At 39.6% G+C, this 22,150-nt stretch overlaps 2 protein-coding genes across 4 annotated transcripts in view; one reads left to right on the forward strand and one right to left on the reverse strand.

Moving 5' to 3' along the window:
- Positions 1–450, reverse strand: part of LOC136882305 (ubiquitin-protein ligase E3B) — a 106,546-nt gene extending 106,096 nt beyond the window's left edge. For both annotated transcript variants that reach the window (XM_067154880.2, XM_067154879.2), the window contains exon 1: positions 44–450. In XM_067154880.2, coding sequence (XP_067010981.1) covers positions 44–204 — 161 coding nt within the window. In that variant the 5' untranslated portion in view covers positions 205–450. The remainder of the gene's footprint in view (positions 1–43) is intronic.
- Positions 451–635: 185 nt separating this feature from the next.
- Positions 636–22,150, forward strand: part of LOC136882314 (gamma-aminobutyric acid receptor-associated protein) — a 136,899-nt gene continuing 115,384 nt past the window's right edge. The window contains exons 1-2 of one of the 2 annotated variants that reach the window (XM_067154891.2): positions 636–899; positions 13,442–13,584. In XM_067154891.2, the coding sequence (XP_067010992.2) occupies positions 827–899; positions 13,442–13,584 (216 nt within the window). In that variant the 5' untranslated portion in view covers positions 636–826. Of the gene's footprint in view, positions 900–13,441; positions 13,585–19,860; positions 19,875–22,150 lie in introns of those variants that run through there. The other variant, XM_067154887.2, reaches the window with a different exon arrangement.

Raw genomic sequence — 22,150 nt, forward strand, 5'->3', positions numbered from 1 at the left:
TCGTTTAATTTAAATTTAAACTAACAGAATGACACAAACTTACAAGATAAGTTTCGTGAATTTCTTTCTCGCAGACCATCTTCTGACATACGACTGAATCACTTTAGCAGCTGCGTCTCGTTTCTTTTCAAGTGCCCTTTCCTCCCTTGCAGCCTTAGTTTGTTCTAGGAAACTACCTTTCGTTGATTCAGTCTTGTTAAACATTATTTCACCATCGAACGTTGAGAAGAGGTACAAAATCTAAAGTGCAATAGGCCCCACTTAACCTCTTGGATTTTATTCCTAATTTCCACTTAATGTCACATCGTTCAAATATTGTAATTCATTCACATATTTTTTTTAAACTAAAGAGTACGGAATTCGAGAAATGTGTGAGGTTAACATCAGTTTAATTTCAGAAGTTAAAATAAAACATTCTTCATGACATAACGCACAGATTATTTTGACAACCCACAGTTCCGAAAGTACATCGCGACATCTATTGATTTTCATCATAAATACGACAATGAAGATTGCCTTCTAATGCCATCTGTGCGTCCATTTCAAAACCTAGTATATACATTGCGCCACGACCGCCTTGATGCGTCCGTAGATATCTTTGCGTAGATCTAGTTGGCCGTGAGAACGCAGGAAGCGTGTAAGGAAAAGAAACATTATTTATGTTCCAAAATATATTTCTACGCATATTACTGTCTTTTGACACAGTTTTATGCCGGATGCCCTTCCTGCCGCAACTACAGTATTTACATTTTTCCGGGAATGGGACCGGCACCGTGATATGCTGACTTGCCTACCCCAGTTGCTGAGTAAAAATGAAATGAAATGAATGGACGAGACGGATACCTACGCGTCAGTGGGATTAATAAAGCTGGAGAAGAAGAAGGAGCATTTACAAATAGGTAAATACGGTACATGCTCAAAATTCCCCTTTCCTTTTTAAATTCACACGAGAAACATGATTTCTCTTCCAAATAGAACTTTTTCACCCATTTCTTTTTAAATTTTGATTTATCCTTTTATTCACCAAGTAAAGTACCTTAAAAACCATGAAAATGAAAATCCACAGCCTGTTTCCAGTTATTCAACAGGATCAGGAATGGGATGATTGAAGCCCCCATCTGGTGGCAAGGGTAGGAATTGTGCCAGCTGTTGAAACCTGTCACACTCCTCTAGGGCAATGATTAATGACTGACGGATGAAATGAAATTATATTAGAGAATGTTGCTGGAATGAAAAATGACAGAAAACCCTGGAGTACCCGGAGAAAAACCTATCCCGCCTCTGCTTTGTTCAGCACAAATCTCATATGGAGTGACCAGGATTTGAACCACAGAACCCAGCTGTGGGAGGCCGGCACACTGCCATCTGAGCCAGGGAGGGTCTACCTTAAAAATGATACGACATAATAATAGTAAACGAAGAATGCAGATAACACAATATTCACTTGTATAGCAACCAGAAACGAAACTGAATCACATGAAAATGTGCAGGTAAATAATACATGACGGACTGATTGCAGCACTCAAATGTTGAATCCATTCTTTGTGAGGCCTAGTGAGTCTTCCATTTTTATGTCCTTTGTGGCCCTCATCTTTCTTTGGCCCATACCTTCATTTTTGAAGTGTTAGACCCCTTCCATTTTCTCCCTCCTGTTAGTGTTAACAGATTTTTATTTTATTACTTACAATTTGCTTTACATTGCACCGACACAGATAGGGCGTATGGCGATGATGGGATAGGAAAGATCTAGGATTGGGAAGGAAGTGGCCATGCCCTTAAATAAGATACAGACCCAACATTTGCCTGGTGTGAAAATGGGGAACTACGGAAAATCATCCTCAGGGTTGCTCACTGTGGGGTTTGAACCCACCATCTCCCGAATGCAAGCTCACAGCTGCGCAATCCTGACTGCACGGCCACTTGCTCGGTAGTGTTAACAGAGGATGATTGCCCAGTTGTACTTCCTCTTAAAACAACAATCACCACCCCTTCCCCTGTGAGCGGGGCGCAGTACAGTACATTCACGGTGTCTCCTATCTGTTGTAAGAGGTGACTAAAAGGGGGACCAGAGGCTCTGAACTTTGCAGTGTGGTTTGACAACCACCGTTTCTTTAGTTGAATGTGGCATTGCTTCCACTTGTTCCAGGGTCCTTCACTTTCATCTTTCCTATTCGACCTCACTTCGTCAACTGTTGTTCTTTTCCAAACCAAAGAGTATCAGGATTGCAAGGCCTACGGATTCTTTCGTTTCCTATCTTCGTTCTTCAATGTGTTGAGTAGGTATTGAGTTCTGCTTTTTCATTCCCTAATTATTCTAGGTTCCTTTCTTTAACGGCTGCCTAGCTCTACCTTTTATTCATTTGGCAAAGTACTTCTTTATTAGTCACATCTCGCTTGGTTAATCTGCGATGCTTTGGTCAATATTCAGGATACACGTAGCATTTATCTATTCTGTTTTCTTTCTTCATATTGAGCGTTAGGTGTCTACAACGAAGTAAATGCCTCATTTTCATGGAGATATCATGCTTTGTCTCTGTTGTAGAAATAAACCAAACCAAACCCCATGGCACAACAGCCAAGAAGGGCCATGGCCTACCAAGCGACCGCTGCTCAGCCCAAAGGCCTACAGATTACGAGGTGTCGTGTGGTCGGCACGACAAATCCTCTCGGCCGTTATTCTTGGCTTTCTAGACCGGGGCCGCCATCTCACCAGCAGATAGCTCCTCAGTTGTAATCACGTAGGCTGAGTGGACCTCGAACCAGCCCTCAGATGCAGGTAAAAATCCCTGAGCTGGCCGGGAATCAAACCCGGGGCCTATGGGTAAGAGGCAGGCAAACTACCCCTATACCACACGGCCAGCTTCTCTGTTGTAAGCAAGATCATAATATGAAGATTAAGTTGAAATTTAAGAGAATCAAATTGGGGCAAGTGTTTCTTTATACATACCAGTAGTGGAATAATTCACCAATGGAGATGTTTTCAACAAACTTCAAAGTCCTTTGAAATGATTTAAGGAAAGATTAAGTAAACAACTGATAGGTATCCTGCCACCTGGGTAACTGCACTAAAAGCAGATCATGGTAATTGATTGGTTGGTGATGAAACAGCATGTTCTAGGGTACTTACAACAATTTAGTATTCACGGTACTGTACATATTTATTTGGCATGTTCACAAAAAATTTAATTCTTCTTTGTCCTAATGAGAGGTGAGGGCAATAGAATGCATCCATTGTATTCTCCGCCTGTTTTATGAGGTAACTAAAAGGGGATCTCAACTTGGGAGCTTGGGTTAGCAACCGCAGGGCCCCTAGCCGAGTCTGGCATTGCTTTCATATACTTCTGTCACTCTCATCTTTCCTGTCCAATCTTTCTTGGTCAGCTCCTGTTCTCTTCCATCCCTGACAGTATTACGTTTGCGAGGCCAAGGGAGTCTTTCATTTTCACACCTTTCTCTTTCTTTTGCCGATATCTTCATTCATCGAAGTGTCGGACCTCTTCCATTTTCCCCTAATTAGGGTTAATACAGGATGGACCAAGTAAAATAAAAACTCTTGAAATAACTATCAAAAGGAAAGGCACAGATTCAAACATTTTTCTGGAAGGAACTCTATTGCAGTCTATTTCTAACTTCAAATACCTTGGAAATATCATTTCAAAAGATAACACAGTAAACTGAGAAATTCTTAAATAGGACTCAGAAAGCTTCTCAACTTTATTTTCAAGTGAGATATCTACTCTGGGATGATAAAATACCACAGAAAGCAAAACTGACCTTGTTTTAAACCTACTTCATTCCAGTTCTCACATATGGACTCGAAACGTGTACACTGCATAACAAGGCAAATAGCAAAATCCAGTCAACAGACATGAAATTCATAAGAACAATGAACCAGAAGACTAGGAAGGACAAGATTAGAGATTAAACAAACAGGAAGGAGGCTGGCATCAAAATACCTGTTATCGAGCTTTTAGGAAGATGCAGGCTTCAACGGTTTGGACATGTTGTGAGGATGGACAGAATGAGAATAACAAGGAATTACTTTGACAGAGAAGTGAAAGGTGAGGTCAGCTGGGAGACCAAGGAATCGATGAATAGACACAGTGAATTCTAAGGTCAGCAAGAGGAATGCCAAGCGGGAGGACGTAGAGGAACAGAAACTATACTTTGACAGGAAGAAGTGGTGAGCACTTGTACACTACACCTGCAAAACTGGAGCTGGAAAATGATGACAATGATGACAGGATGTACCAATGCAGGACACATGCTTTTTGTTAGCCAGTCCTGTGGTCTCTTATTTAAGAGACCCAAGGTTCGATTCCTGGCCAGCTCAGGGTTTTTTTACCTGGATCCAAGGGCTGGTTTGTGGTCCATTCAGTCTACGTGAGAACAATTGGGGAGGTAATTTTTTTTTAAATTTCATGTGGCTATTTCTAGCCGGGTGCAGCCCTTGTAAGGCAGACCCTCCGATGAGGGTGGGCGGCATCTGCCATGTGTAGGTAACTACGTGTTATTGTGGTGGAGTATAGTGTTATGTGTAGTGTGCGAGTTGCAGGGATGTTGGAGATAGCACAGACACCCAGCCCCCGAGCCACTGGAATTAACCAATGAAGGTTAAAACCCCCAACCTGGCCGGGAATCGAAACCGGGACCCTCTGAACCGAAGGCCAGTACGCTGACCATTCAGACAACAAGTCGGCCGTTGGAGAGGTAGCTCATGGTGAAATAGCAGCCCCAATCTGAATAAGCCAAGAGGATTTGTTGCGCTAACCACACATCACCTTGTAATCTGCAGGCCTTCAGGCTGAGCAGCATTCGCTTGTTAGGCCAAAGTCCATCAGGGCTGTATCACCATGGAACTACAATTGATGAATTTCATCTTATTCCAATATCCGTGTTGACAAAATATCCAATTGTCAAGTGAAACGGTCCACCTATTCAACACTTTTTTTATATCATACTGTACATTTATTATTTTTATGGAATACATGTTTAGTCTCCTATGGAAAAATCTTCAGTTCCTTAAAAAACATAGCATAAAATGACAAGGATAACACTTAAAATTATTTGTGCAGGTATAGTTTTTAAAATGGTTAAAGTCTTTAGTCTTAATAATATTATGAGCATCAGAAGATCATCTGCATCATTTTCTTCTCATTTATTTGGAAGCAGTAGTCATCTGCCAATTTTGAGACAGCATTTAAAGTATTCCAGAAGTAACCTCTTTCTGCTGACAGAAGAACCAGGGAATTGCGGGCAAGCTTCTTTGTTTTGTTTAGAATGGCTCCACTCCATAATACTGAATGTAGTGTCCCAATTGTTCTCCCATCCTCACTTACTCATCTCTCACTTTCAGACAAACTTGCGCTATCACCTCAATTATTGATCCAAAACATTTGAATTTACTGATTCTCTTTCATTTCCTCATTTGCAATCTGTCGGCATTGGCCCTCAAAGAGAGAGAGAGTGTTTTATGGTAATGTACATTCAGCCCCCATATTTTGTATTCCTCAATTTCCACTTTGTAAGTTATTTCTAGAGGTAATAAGTCGTGTAGAAAGTAGTTTCAATTCACTAAAATTCCCATGGAACCACAATTTTTGGACCATTTCCATAAGCAGGCATGTAAATAAATGTTGAATACTTGTATATACTAAGGCCCACGAGAGTTGGACTCTTGACGTTTAGTGCCACCGGCGAGAAAATGTTGACAAACACTGCTCGAAAATGGTCTGTTGCCATAGCAATGATAACAGCGATGCCACATTTAAGGAAGCTATCGCCACATGTGCTTGCTTGCTCTCAGTCACTTTTGTGGGGTATTATTCGGAGTGGTACTGTGTCAGTTGTGTTCATTGTTGCTGGTTTATGTATTTACTTGTTTGTTTCCTGAATATTATTTTCGTTGTCAGTTTATTTTTTGTAAGTTAATCAGTGGCTAGTTGTACAGTTCTATTATGTATCGAACATGTGCATTTGTTGAGGTTACTGTCAGGAACTGATGACTTTGTTAGCGATTATCAACTCTCATATTGATCGGTAATGACGTATCCTGTTTTAAATGCTGGAATTATTAGCACGAGCTTAGGAACGGGTCAACGTTTATTGAATTGCATTAGGTCTACATGTTTTATTAAACACTCAGCCTATATGAAAGGGTGATATGCCGCAGATGGAGTTAACTATGACAACGCAGCTTATTTCGTAGTTACTGCTTTTGCCACTCAAATGTAAGCCTCCAAGTCTCGTGGGCCCAACTATAGAATTCTATAGATTACATTATTATTATTAAAGCGTCTTTATTGTGGTGAAGTTAGGGCTCCCGGCCCTTTCTTACACTTAACCACTTCATGTATATACAATGTATATTTTACATAAAATTTAAACATATGAAATCTTTACAACCTAAAGTATAACTAAAGCAACTAAAGTATCACTAACTAAACTAAGGTGAGTAAAGTATAACTAAATTATATACAGGAACACATTGCAATAAACAACCATATTCACTCTCATTCATGCATCCCATTCACACTCAAGAAAGACTGGAAGTGCTTAAAAGATGACGCTGGCAAAGGATTTTAAATTTTGTCTTAGATTTAGCTTCCCTGATGTCATTGGGGAGTTCATTCCACCAGCTCATGGCGGTGATAGTGAACGATCTGTTGTAGGTTGCGGTTCGATGCACAGGAATTTCTAGCGTACAGCCTGACCGGGTATTGAACAGGTGCAGGGAACTAAGGTAGCGAAATCTGGTGGATAGGTAAGGAGGAGTGTTTTCAGAAAGCACTTGATACACCAAAGTAGTTGCGTGGAGTCTACGTCTGTCATTCAGTCATTCTACATTAATCTGATGTGATGACTGAATTTAAAAAAAGAATTGTATAATTGATTAAAAATAAAACTTACCCATTGCCAGCATACACCACGGCATCCTTTGCTGACTGTATTTGTGATGGTAATGATTATTTATTTTAAGGGGAAATACAAGATAATTACCATCTAGCATATTTCTCTGTAGAATGATTTGCCTAAAATACGCTGTCCCAGATGAAGCCGCTTGTGAGGGCTGTAAAATATGCAAGTCAACTGCAAAAATATTTTCTCCATGGTAGAATACATCCACCGTATTCCCTACCTGCCATAAGAGGAAAAAGTGCAGGTTAACGACAATGGGACCCCAAGCTGAATCTGATATTGTTTCCAGTTACATGGGCTATTCTCTTATCATCTTTCCTATATGACCTTGTTTGGTCAACTCTTGTTCTCTTCCAGCACTGACAGTCCTGGGTTTGAGAGGTCTAGGGAGTCTTTCATTTTCATGCCCTTCATCGCGTTCCTTTCTCTTTTGCCAATATCTTCATTCCTTGAAGTATCAGACCTCTTCCTTTTTCTCTCTGATTCGTGTTAAGAGAGGATGGTTATGCACTTGTATGTCCTCTTAAAACAACCACCACCACTCTAAACTAATGTTAAATTTGGTCAATTTCCTACCCTCTGAAACATCATATTTTTATGTTCTGGTTGTATTCTTTGCTATTTGAGTAATCTTGCTTCAGCAAAACAATAATGACAATAACTTTTCCTGAATTAACCCTTAAATGATGAGAAGCTATGGCCATGGTCATAATTACGGTACAGCCCCAGTAATTTGTGTAGTGCAAAAATAGTGAACTACAAAAATATATATATTTAGAGCTACCAACTGTGGGGTTCGAATCCACCATTTCCCAAGCTTAAAACTAAAGAATCCATACTGCATAACTGTCTTGCCCAATCTACAAATTGAAACATGAGTGAGTCTCATCCATTTAAACCAATGAACCAATGCCAGTGGCATCAAGATCAAGGCAATCAGTCATGCAAACAATGGAACTTGGAAAATATTCACAGTTTGATATTAATGATAATGTGTTTGATTTCGTTGCTTTTACGGTTGTTGGAGATGAAATTTTATCCCTTAGGAGTTCTTTAACGTACCTTTAGATCTAATGACGCAAGACTGATGCATGTGAGCACCACCAAATACCATCGGACTGAGCCAGGATCGAACCCACCAACTTGAGCTCAAAAGGCCAGTGCTCTACTGCATGAACTACCCAGCCCGGCAATCTCACATCAAAATCTGTCATTTGTTCTTCATCTCAGATATAGTTTTTAGAGTTAAAAAAGGACATCTATGAGAAGAGGATGACTGGTAATCCTATCCAGCCCACTTCATTCTTTTGTCTTTATTTTAGAGATAGCATAATTATTTGAGTAGTCGTAACTTTCTGTGATTAACATTAAGAACGGCAGCTAATCCTGGTGTCTGGCTCCTTGACTGAAAGGGTAGAATACTAGTCTTGAAATCAGAAGGAACCAAGTTTGATTCCTGACTAGGCTAAGGATTTTAACTGGGTATGGTTAATTCCTCTGGCCCTTGTCATAACATTTTCCTCATCCACATACCATTCACCTCATTACCAACCACCAAAAAAAACATGCAATAAGTAAATAAATCCCTCCACATAGGGTTGGCATCATAAAGGGCATTCAGATGTAAAACTGGGCCAAATTATTATTAACCCGCCTGGTGCTCACGGTCATTAAGGCATCAAGTCTATATGGTCTGAAACTATGATTAGCTGGTTCAAGTACCACTGTTTAAAAAAAAAACCCTCAGAATGTTGGCTGGCATGGTGGGACAGATGATGGTACATAATTTTTGATCACTATACTCCGCACGGCTTTACTTCTAAATTGACGTTTTTACCAATTTTGGCTCTGTCTGGTGGTTACGTGCTGAAACATAGACATCCAACCCATCCCAAGCTGCCATTCATATCGACTTCTATTGGCAGAGTGCTATCTCAAAGCCTAGTTGCCAATTCTAAATTTACATTCACCACGTGGTCAACGTATCTTACTCAGCGTGTATGGTATTCGGTACGGTTCACGATCTTTTGAATTTTTTTCTTCAGTAATTTGTCCTTTTCATATTAGTCTTTATCTTTCTAGTATAGTGTAATTTACTGTTTAGCACAGCATAAGTTAGTAAAATATAGGTTTAATAGTTCAGTGTATAAGAATATAGCTGTAGCTTTATTTACGTCCGTGTATTGGTTAGTATACTTCATGCGTATTTAGCATATCTCAGCGTAATTTGGAAAAGACAAGTGGCAAGAAAGTGACTGAGATCAGTAGAGTTCCCTTTGTAGGCCATAACCTCCTTCCTGTGCCAGCCATTAGCGGTGAGTGACGTGTTATTTCCTCATTCTTTTTTATTCTTAATATATTCTTTTTACTGCCGGATGTTGTGAGAAAGTGTTGTTTTCTGAATTTGTTTTCAATCCAGATTCATTAGCTTTTCTGAGTAAGGTATTACATTTTACGAGGGCCGTTTACTGCGGCCGTATTGCATCAGCTGTTCTTGTTTCGGTGGTGCGCTGGCAACAGAGTTAAGGCGATGCTCATTTGTTTTGCGAAACGTCAATTTAGAAGTAAAGCCGTGCGGAGTATAGCTTGCATCAAAAAGCCTGCATTCAATTCCAAACCTCTCTGCAGTGTTCAAATGGAGTGAGGGTATATGATCCTGTTCATGGTAATTCATCTGTCGGATGGGGACATAAAGCCTTGAGCAAACTCCTTGGTGCTATTCAACAGGAGTAGGCTATGTGCCAGCACTCTCCCTTTCCTACTATCATATATCACATCATTCATTTCATCTCAAATCTTCTGATGAGGTTTACGTCAAGAAGGGCATCCGGTTGTAGAAGCTCCCTACGAAGATTCAGCTCGCTTCATACCCAACCCTGTAAAGAAACGGGACAAGGGTTGGACGTATTGTTGTCGTGCCCCACCTTTGTTTTGAACACAGCCAGAAGTGCTGCATGTTGCTGCCAGCAAGCATACGGAGCAGTGACGACATCCCGCTAGTGGCCCCTGTGGAGAGCGAACAGAGGCTATATGCAGCGACTACTGCTAGTTAATTGATATAGATGTTGATTGGTCATCATCAGCTGAACATAAATACCTTTACATATATATCAAGCAATAATTGACATTACCCTGTCTAAAGGAAGATGCCGTAAGAAAACACCATATCTAATTGTGTCCAAATTGGGCATGTTGAGTGAAACCGGTACTGTAAGCTAATTCTTACAAATAGACAGGTGGAAATCCTTTCTTATCTGTACATGTGTAATCTGTCAATACGGAAATGAAACTCATAAATCAAGATACTGGTAGTTACACTGCAAGTCGGGCACGGAAGTTTCCTCTCTTTAAAAGGTGTACCGAACAAGTGGACTGAAGTCCAGTTGAGAGGTTTCACCTCAGGACAAACCCATTAGTTTCACTTACTCTTATATTCAATATTCTACTATATTTAGTCTTCGTCTCTTCCGGCAAGCCCTTGTATTATGACTGTAATATTAATGGGGCTTTTGGCTGTGTTCCTTCTCGCTCTCAGAACGTATATTCTAGGCAAATGCCTTGAGAAACTTTTATTTGCATTGTGTTCTGGCAACGTAAAGAATTTGTAAATATTAGATAGGGCAGTTTTTGTTAATGATTTCTGTAATAGATCAACCAGCTCATGCATGTTATTAGTTAAATGTACATATTCAGGTAGAATTGTCGTTTGTCAGCTGAAACTATGTGCTAGAATATTTACATTAAAAGACAGTACCGGTTTTGACCTGTAAATAGGTCATCATCAGCTGTTGATGAACCTGCTTAATAGCGATTGTGCAGAATAAAACACTACTAAAATCAAACAAGAATGCCACTATTCTAATAAAATACATAATGTTATGATATTTACATGCATGTGTATGTTTAGTCATCAGCCCGAAGGCTGGTTGGATCCTCAACAGCTCCGCCATCAGCTGTCATAGATGGCCTAGACATCACTGAAGAGGCGTACCAGGGAAATGAGGAGTAAGGTAGTTTCCCGTTGCTTTCCTCACCGAGCCAGACATTGCCAAGCCCACTGAAATGCATGCACCAACAGACCCTATGAGCAACAGTTTCACACCATTCAGAGCAGGGACTAGCTGCATAAGGGATGACATTACTAACATCGCTCATACCTCAATCACTTTCATATTGTCAAAGCCAAGGATAAGACAGAGACAGATCAATGAATATGGTACAATAAAGCCCGATACTGTCTTTTAATGTAAATATTCTAGACACTTTGTAAAATATTGATTTGGTGGATAACTCATCCTTCATACTTGTGTGTTCAAATTATCAATACAGCACATAAAGAACAGTTTAGGAGTAAGGAGACTCAATACAAGTTTCCTATTAACACTATTAACAACAACAATAACAAAGAATTTTCAAAAATCATCTTTTCTTAGTCTTTCTCTTTCTACAAAGCAAATACAATCAGTATTTTGTCAATGAAAACAAAAAAGGCAATTACTTTTTATCTTAAGATAAGTTTTGCTAAATTTAGTGTAGTTCCTTAAGAAGTTATGGGAAAATATTCAGTAATTGCATGGTTTAACAACAATTTCATTCACTATATACTGGTAACTAAAAGCAAATTATGTGGTTTCATAATATAGAATGCAGTCGCATCTCAGATAAAAGACTTTTCAAACTGGTCCCAGCATAAATTATGACGTAGAAAACTTGTTAACTAACAACAAGATGAAACAAGTTATGGAAACAGATAGAGAGCATCAACCAAATGGGTAAAAATGCAGAAGATGAAACAGTGCAAGCAGGAGCACCAGTTCTTAGACCTGCCTTAACTTGACAAATACCAGTTCTTAAACCTAACTATTAACTCCTTGGACATGTTGTTAAACCCGAATATTAACCAGTCTGTCATCAGTTCTTTGAGCTGAGTCAAACATCAGTTCCTAATCCTGAATACCAGCTGATCTTGAACCTAAATTATATGAATATATAACAGTTCTTAGTCCTCAGTACCAAATGTTTAACTATCAGTTCTTAGATTTAAGGAGTAAATAAATTGATCACTTATCTTATCAGTGAATACTTAGGTCTAAAGAAGTACTCAGCCTCAACATTAAATGAATTCCCCTTGTTTCCCTTATCCCTTCTGGTGTTCCTTTCAATATCACCTCCCATTCAGCAGCATCCAGGTACACTGTCATTTGGAGAACCATTCTACCTTAATAAACAAATGACCTAGTAAAAATTTTGCACTGTGCCATATTTCCCCTTTTCATTCTAAGCAATCATTTGCATTCTTATCATGTGATTGATGACTTTTCATCTGTTTCCTCAGCTGATTAGGTGAACTTCACAGAAATTCTATTGTACTTCCAAGAAATGATTGTTTTCAGTGATCCTTTGTAATATTCAATTTTTCTTAAATTAATTCCTTTTATTTAGTAGCAGTATCACTTTCAACTAAAATACCGTGAAATCTCTGTATAAAAAAAATTTGATATAACAATGAACCCGCATTAGCAATATAGTTTTATGGTACTGGCAAATTTCATAACTTAATAACATTATTATTCTTTATAGTGGCGAAGCAATTTCTGTAACACCCTGTTGTAATGATATGCACTATACCTTCAAATCACTACTTTGGTCCCTACAGACAGAAGCAGTAATGCCTAAATACCTGAGGATGGAAATTTTGATGATTCAATCGAAGTATGAAGTTACTATTTTTAAAATTAGTCACTCTTCGCAGTTATTTTCTAGTACATGGATGTAACTTACGAATGGCCACTGTTCAAAATAAGTTAACAAGTTTGCAAACAAAATTAGTAGCATTTAAAGACTGGGATGGAGTGAATTAGTAGTTGCAAAACAAATGTGGATTTTCTCAAACTAATTTGGCAACAGTCCTTTAAAAAACAAGACAGAGAAATCAAGGAGAATATTAAGAGCTGAAAATTACTACACAAATATGATAGAAGACTGCAGTTTCAAGTGCTGTGCAATAGTGCTGAAATAAAATGGCTTAATGAAATGAGGGCTCAATATGTTCATATTGGAGTATTATGATCTCTTAAACGTACTTCATTTATTCGAACTACTCGATGAAACAAAAGCTAACAATGGCTTCAATGACAGCCATGGCACTGTCTTCAAAGTGGTGACTGTGAAAGAGAAGTCTTCCCCTTTGCCATGCTGATTCACTATTCCCTCAATATAACAATATGATCTGCTTTGGCCAGGGAACATTGTTATACAGAGGATCGACTGTATTAGGGACTCTCAAAATTGAATACGATTTAGATACATGTGCAATTCAAAAGGATGGACCTGCAGGATGACTATGAAGAGTGACAGCTGGTGTTAAATAAGAGATTTGTTAACAGAATGCTATAACAATGATCATTAATGAAATATTGAATAGTACATAGGACCACTGAAAGTGTTGGTAACTGAGATTTGTTGATTTTTCAAAGACTTAATATTATGTAAATATGAAGTCAATCTCTTTCGGTCTTCACAGGTTACATCACTTCTCAGAAGTTCTTCCCAGGAGAAAGTTATGTACCGGATGTCTCAGCTGGTTTCATCACGCGGCCTAAGACTCAAATCTATGAGTTGCTGTTCTTCTTGTGGGAGTGCTGGCTGGTGAAATGCCATAGGATGGTAAGGGAATGGATAATGGTAGAAGGGGTACCAGTATGGGTAACTCCAAGGGTGTAGGTCCCTATAAGGGTACATCAGATGGGGAACAAGTCTCTGCTCCATTGAAGGGTGCTGCAGACGATCACAGGTCAGATCTTCAGGTGCTGGAGAGGCTGAACCAAGAGAAGACAGTCCGCTATCCTCTTGTGAAGATGTACAGCTCTGTTCTGAGTAGCAACGCCTTCGCCCTGAGTTTGGACCATCTGGTAGGGAAAAAATGTTCTTCTTATTATGTTAAATTATCACACAACAAAGTTTAAATGCTCAAGTAAGAAATTTAACAGGAGCAAAGTATAACATATTCACTCACAATTAATACTATCACATATAAAACTCCATTTTCTGGACAGTAGAATACAGTATAGTGCCGATATTTCAACTACGACAAAGAAAGGTGCTGTCAGCACTGTTGTTTGTTCCGAGCAAGTGGTCGTGCGGTTAGGGTCGCGCGACTTTGAGATTGCATTCAGAAGATAGTGGGTTCGAATTCCACAGTCGCCAGCCCTGAAGATGGTTTTCCCCGTGATTTCCCATTTTCACACCAGGCAAATGTTGAGGCCACGGGCACTTCCTTCCCATTCCTAGCAGTTTCCTATCCCATCATCGCCATAAGACCTATCCAAGTTGATGCGACGTAAAGCAAATAATGACGATTATGATGATGATGATGATGATGATGATGATGATGATGATGGTTATGGATGAAACTGTGAAGGACACAAAGGTAAAACACGGGGACAGGGACCTGAGGGTAATGCTGTTTGAAGATGATATTGTGGTATGGGGAGCAAACAGAGAGGAAGTACAAGGACAACTCTGCATAGTGAGTGAGATGGTTGAAAATTTTGAAATGAAAACCAGTGTGGAAAAGAGTAAGCAATCGTGTTGACTAGAGGAGAAAGGGAAGGGAATTATAAAAATAAAGGGACAGAACCTTCAAATTGTGGTCCCCCTGTGGGTGGAGGTGGTAGAAAACACCTGCGGTATCCCCTGCCTGACATAAGAGGTGATTAAAAGGGGCCCCAGGGTCCCTTAGCTGAGTTCTGGCATTGATTCCACTTACTTGTCGCAAGCTCCTCACTTTCATCTATCCTATCCAACCTCCCTTGGTCAACTCTTGTTCTTGTCGGACCCCGGTGGTATTAGAACACTTGAGGCCTATGGAGTCTTTCACTTTCATGCCCTTCCTGGCCCTTATCTTCCTTTAGCCGATACCTTCATTTTTCAAAGTGTCAGATCCCTTCCATTCTTTCTCTCTGATTAGTGTTATATAGAGGATGGTTGCCCACTGCCACCACCACCTTGAAATTGTGGAACGCTTCAAGTATTTGGGGAGCAAACTAATGCAGGATGCAAGGGTGGACATGGAGGTCAGTAAAAGTATTCAACAGGGAAATGCATTCTACCAGAGTGTGAGAAACCTGGCATGGAGGAAGGAAGTACAAATGAATTGTAAAGAGGTGATGTATAAGATGTACCACTGTCCTGTACTGACATATGCACAAAGACCAGGACACTGACAAAAAGACAGCAAAATAAAATCCACGTTAATGAAATGAAATTTTTAAGAAGTATGACAGGAAAGACAAGAAACGACAGAGTAAGAAATGAGGTCATCAGGAAAGAAATCAGGGTGGAAAAGCTTTATGACAGAATGGAGAGGGATAAACTTAAGATGGTTTGGACATGTTAACCCCTTAAGCGGGGAGCTCGGTACACACCAGCTCACCCCTCAGGTGGGGAGCGATTTCCCTGATTGAAGAAAATATTTAATTACTTGATTAAAAACAATCTTAGACTAAAATGAACTATTGAAGGGCTGAAAGAGAAATATTTACTTGAATATAATGTATTTAATTGTTGAAAAATTCTATTATTTCAATTTTTCAATACCTTGTTCAAAAACGTACTAAGTGCTTTCACACTGTCATATCGAGATTGCTTCTTCCATTAGCAAAGCGCTGGTTTTCGTTTATACAGTAACTTTTACCTGAATATTTTAGGCAGTTTACTATCAATCCCTGCCTGGAAATAAATGTTTCTGTATATGTAAATTGTAGATTTACAAAGTTTACATGTTCTTAAAAGATTTACAATGGAATAAATTATTATACTCTCAAAATTTTCTGTTATGTTGGTTAGCGCTTTCGAGGGATCAAGTTTATATAGCCTACCTACAATTCATAAGTGACACAAACAGACTATATTACACTACTATACAGGTAACATACACAGTATTTACAGTCTTCACAGCGTTATGTCTTTTACAGCTGTTCATTATGATACACACGAAAGCAGATCATGTTATATAACCTGTCTCGGCTTCTCATAATTTATATGATTCCATTCCAAAACGCGATCATTTTTTTGGTATGTAAACTTTCCACCCTAGCCACCAGTAAGAGGTTCTCATCAATTGACACTTTGCCATCAGGGGTATAAGCTTCCGAAAATTTTGCTGACAGGTGGTCAAATACTGGATTTATCATGTATATTTTGGGAGGAAGATGTCCATTATTTATCCCATTGTCAGAGATATGTAAAAAGCTGTGGAGGAAAATATAATAATAATAATAATAATAATAATAATAATAATAATAATAATAATAATAATAATAATAATAATAATAATAATAATAATAATAATAATAATAATAATAATAATAATGTTATTGGCTTCAAGTCCCACTAACTATTTTTATGGTTTTCGGAGACGCTGAGGTGCCGGAATTTAGTCCCGCAGGAGTTCTTTTGCATGCCAGTAAATCTACTGACATAAGGCCGACGTATTTTAGCATCTTCTAATACCACCGGTCTGAGCCAGAATCGAACCAGCCAAGTTGGGGTCAGAAGGCTGGCCAGCGCCTCAACCGTCTAGGCCACTCACTCCAGCGAGAAAAATTAATCTCTTCTGTATCATCACCTCATAGAAAATAGGCGTAGTGAACAAGCAACTGCAAGAAATAGAGTGGCCTAATTTAGGTTTCTGTACAATCCCCTGTAGCAACGGTATGGCCATAAGGAGCTTTATTTTGTCCTTATTTGTTCGGACACGGTCTTCATTTCGACTCCGCTTCATCTTACTAAATTTGGTTTTATATGCGATTTCCTGCTCAGCATCTTTTGTCTGTTCAGCTATGTTCTGGCAAATCTCGTCATAAAAAAGCAAATTAAAATATTTTGCTCAGTTTTGTTTTCCCTAAAAACTCTCCCTTTACATCACGATAGAATTTTGGACCAAATCGGGACATTCTTTGTCCATTTTCAGTATAAGTTGACGAAGAACTTGCAATGGTTGGATTGTAATCAGTATTATCGTCACAACTGCCACTGTCATGATCGCTACTTGAAGAATCGCACACGTGTTGTCTCTTTTGCAACTGCTGAACATTCGCATCAGCTATACCTGAACCCTGTATATTCGAGCCTGCAGTACTTATTCAAGGTAAGTTGTCACTTAAGAATTACGTAAATCTTACTCTAATGGTGGGGGCCTGTAATTCGTTATTGCTATTTTAGCGGAAAAAATGTAAGAAAAAGGTTCAAATAGAACCCTGGTCTGTGCAGTTTGGACGTAAATCATGAAATAAGCCTTATTACAGATACGTACAATAATAAATGTTTTGTAACTCGCGGTAAACGCACACTCCAGTTGTGAAGGAAGAACTCAAGACTGGGGATAATAAATCAGGTCACAGTTCTGAAATGTCATCAGAGAGTGCATCATAATCGCTAGAAATCCCTTCTACAGCAATATTATTGATTAGGTGATGAGCTAAAGCTTCAGCGCGAAGCTATTAGGCCTTAGGTCATTCTTGCCTGGACGTAAGCTGCGTTCTTTATGTTGCAACTCATGGATGACACATTGATATTGGGAGAACATAGTTGAAAAAATTCACACCAGAGGGCAGACTCATCCAGAATACGCTGCTGAAAAGGAAATAAACTTCTGTAGGCAGGCAACTGAGAAAAATATATAATTTGAATCGGCGGATATATCCGCGTTCCCCGCCGAGCAAGCGACTTGTAGCCGCAGATCTCGCCGCATCGCCCAACGAACGGGTTAAGAGGATGGAAGAGGGAAGGATTGCCAAAAAATATGATGGAGACCCAAATTGAAGGAGGGAGGGTAAGAGGGAAACCTGACTAAGGTGTTTGAAAACTATCAAGAACAGTATAATTAGAAGAAACCCGGATTGGAAAACATTTAAGGAGGTACAGGGAAGTGTTCTATCACCAATCCTGTTTACAATAGTAATGGATGACATCATGAGAACAGCAAAAGCAGCATATGGAGGAAGAGAAATGAACATCATGTTATTTGCAGATGATATTGTGATTTGGGAAGAAGACGACAGGAAGGTTCAAGAACAGTTGAATGTGGTGGATGGGAAGATTGAAGAATGTGGATTGAAAATAAGTGTAGAAAAGAGTAAAACTCTTGTTATGACTAGAGGGGAGAAAGAAGGGAAAGGTCAGATTAGACTTGCAGACAAGCCCCTGGAAGTAGTGGAAACGTTTAAATACCTGGAGAGTGAATTAATGGAGAATGCTTGACTGGATGCTGAGATTAGTAAAAGGATTCAAGCTGGAAGTTGTTTGTATCATAGTGTAAGAAATATGTTATGGGACAAAGATGTGCCAATGGAAGCAAAGGATACTATGTACAAGATGTATTACGTACCCATAACAACTTACGGAGCAGAAACTTGGACAATGACAAAGAAGGATGCGAGTCGAATACAGGCAGCCGAAATGAAATTCTTGAGGAGTATGATACAGAAGAGTAGAAGAGACAAAATAAGGAATGAGAAAATCCAGGAAGAAATTGGAGTGGAAAAAATGAATGATAGAATAGAGAAGAGCCGACTAAGATGGTTTGGGCACATAAAGCGAATGAGCGACGAAAGAATGCCAAAAAAAGGTGATGGAAATGCAAATCCAAGGAAGGAGAGGCCGTGGACGACCACGATTGAGATGGAAGGATACCATCCAACGCAGCATTATAGAAAGAAACCTGGACTGGGACACAGTGTTGGAGGAGGAGTGGCGGAAAGACCGAAGAAAGTGGAGAGGAACCATATTTGCCCCTACCCGGCTACAGCTGGATAAAGGGAAATGATGATGATGATAATGATGATGAATGGTGGTTGGATAGAGGAAGACGGAAAGATGCCGTAAACATCCCAATGCAGCAGGAGCTGGACGAGGGAAATGGATGACAATGATGATGTTTTAAACTACTATCGAGTAACTTCTACTAGACATTATTTGAAAGGAAAGATTGCTGATAATGTTTCAATTTCAATCTTTTTATTCTTTTTCCACTGCTATTCCCACACCTGTGTTGCATGTGTGGATTAGGCCCTGTTTTACGGCCGGGTGCCCTTCCTGATGCCAACTCTATATGGAAGGATGTAATCACTATTGCATGTTACTGTGGTGGTTGGTAGTGTAGTGTGTTGTCTGAATATGGAGAAGAAAGTGTTGGGACAAACAAAAACACCCAGTCCCCGAGCCAGAAGAATTAATCAGAGGCGATTAAAATCCCCGACCCGGCCGGGAATCTGAACCGAAGGCCTCAATGCTGACCATTCAGCCAATGAGTCGGACAATGTGTGAATTTCAATAACCTGCATAAATTGCTGTATTAACTACCGCAAAATATTGTGGATATAGTGTACTGCTGTTACTGTACTCTGTAGGCTAACATTTTTTTTTTTTTTAGTAATACAAACTAACAAGCTGCATTCCTTTGTGCCAGCTGAAAAGCTGAATCAGAGAGCACCTGCTCTTAGATTTATCTCCCCCACCCGTGAGGCACATTCCTAGCTGGTGAAACACAACATTTCTTTCACTACCGCCTTTGTCAATAAGCATACCAAAGGCCTCAACGCTGACCATTCAGCCAATGAGTCAGACAATGTGTGAATTTCAATAAGCTGCATAAATTCCTGTATTAACTACCACAAAATATTGTGGATATAGTGTACTGCTGTTACAGAACTCTGTAGGCTAATATTTCTTTTTTTTTTTTTTTTTTTTTTTTGTAATACAAACTAACAAGCTGCATTCCTTGGTGCCAGCTGAAAAGCTGAATCAGAAAACACCTGCTCTTAGATTTAGCTCTCCCCCACCCTTGAGGCACATTCCTAGCTGGTAAAGCACAACATTTCTTGTCAATAAGCATACCAGGTAGTAAGACTGTTAACAGCAACACTCAGTTGGAAAGTAACCTTCAATCAAATACGGTAAGTTGTGCATTATCATGACTACTACTGGTAATAAACGTACATGTTTGTCTACATATTTTAAATAAATTTATTAATAAGAATAGTATGTGCACCCTTGGCTGTGAATTCACTCTTCAACCAAATATTGGCAAAATCAAAAAGAAAAATTAATGGTTTTGAAAAAGATTGCCAAAGCTTTCCACAATCAATCAATCAATACTGATCTGCATTTAGGGCAGTCGCCCAGGTGGCAGATTCCCTATCTGTTGCTTTCCTAGCCTTTTCCGAAATGATTTCAAAGAAATTGGAAATTTATTGAACATCTCCCTTGGTAAGTTATTCCAATCCCTAACTCCCCTCCCTATAAATCAGGGCCTCTCAGGGTGCATGCGCGTTGTGCATGCACTGTGCACGGTGCAAAAGACGACTTCGCTTGGTTGACCAGAGTGCAGACCCCCCACTCCTCTCTCCCTACACCTGTCTCCCTGTTCGGCCTGTCTCCGCGTTCCTCACCTTCACTGCTGTTTCTCCCCCACTGCGAAATGTTTACGTGTGGTGAGCGGAGACGCACAGTTGTATGGGACAAGGTTACCAGTGTTATTAAAAAAATTAAAAGAGTGAATTAGAAATACACATACATGTTTGAGAGGAATGTAAACATAATTTTTAAAAAATGCAGAACCCGTAACCAAAATGAAAATGCTACAGTACTGGAACAAAACTCATTTGTGGATATAGAATGCTCTTCTTCAAGCTGTTTCAACTTCCTTAATTCTTTCTCTCTGACGTCTCCTATGATTTCACAATAATTTTCCGAATGTAGTCTGTTGTAGTGTCTTTCAATAGATGATTTTCTTACGCACGTAATTATCGTCCCACAGATTAAGCATTTGGCGTTATCGTCACGACAAACAAACAAAAAAAAATACGAAAGTTCCCAGTTCGATTGAAATGGACTTTCGGAAGTCTTTGCTTTCTTCGAAACAGGTTGCTCCATTATTATGTTGTTGTCGTGCGCTTGTCTATTTCACTGATAAACACGTCGTCTACCACCAAACGCTTCGTCGCTCTCAGCACACTACACCATCCGAGTCAAACCGAGTTGAGGCGAAGCGTACCGATGCACAGTGCACAGAGCCTATGCACCTCGCTCTGCACGCGTGAGAGTTTGGGCGTTTGAGAGGCCCTGCTATAAATGAATATTTGCCCCAGTTTGTCCTCTTGAATTCCAACTTTATCTTCATATTGTGATCTTTCTTACTTTTATAGACGCCATTCAAACCTATTCGTCTACTAATGTCAATCCACACCATCTCTCCGCTGACAGCTCGGAACATACCACTTAGTCGAGCAGCTCTTCTTCTTTCTCTCAATTCTACCCAACCCAAACATTGCAACATTTTAGTAACGCTACTCTTTTGTCGGAAACGCCCAGAACAAATCGAGCTGCTTTTCTTTGGATTTTTTCCAGTTCTTGAATCAGGTAATCCTGGTGAGGGTCCCATACACTGGAACCATACTCTAGTTGGGGTCTTACCAGAGACTTATATGCACTCTCCTTTACATCCTTACTACAACCCCTAAACACCCTCATAACCATGTGCAGAGATCGGTACCCTTTATTTACAATCCCATTTATGTGATTACCCCAGTGAAGATCTTTCCTTATATTAACACCTAGATACTTACAATGATCCCCAAAAGGAACTTTCACCCCATCAACGCAGTAATTAAAATTGAGAGGACTTTTCCTATTTGTGAAACTCACAACCTGACTTTTAGCCCCGTTTATCAACATACCATTGCCTGCTGTCCATCTCACAATATTTTCGAGGTCACGTTGCAGTTGCTCACAATCTTGTAACTTATTTATCACTCTATAGAGAATAACATCATCCCCAAAAAGCCTTACCTCCGATTCCACTCCTTTACTCATATCATTTATATATATAAGAAAACATAAAGGTCCGATAACACTGCCCTGAGGAACTCCCTGCAAGTGGGTCAATATTCTGAAGTCGATAAGGAAGTGTTGATGTGGGTGCAGGAAGCCAGGAACAGTGGCAACAGTGTGTCCCATAAAATGCTACATGTAACATGGCAAAGAATAAGGAATCATTGAAATCAATTTAAAGCAAGCTGATGGCTTCACGTGCAGAAACCATCTCAGTTTATATATGTGTGTGTCACTGTAGCAGAATTCTTCTTTCAGTAAATCTGTCCTTAGACAGGTATCAACTGGATGTCCTCCATTTCTCTCTGTCCTGAGTATCTTCCTTCATTTGCTTGTAACT

The sequence above is a fragment of the Anabrus simplex genome, chromosome 10 (assembly GCF_040414725.1).
Source record: "Anabrus simplex isolate iqAnaSimp1 chromosome 10, ASM4041472v1, whole genome shotgun sequence".
NCBI classification, from domain to species: Eukaryota; Metazoa; Arthropoda; class Insecta; order Orthoptera; family Tettigoniidae; genus Anabrus; species Anabrus simplex.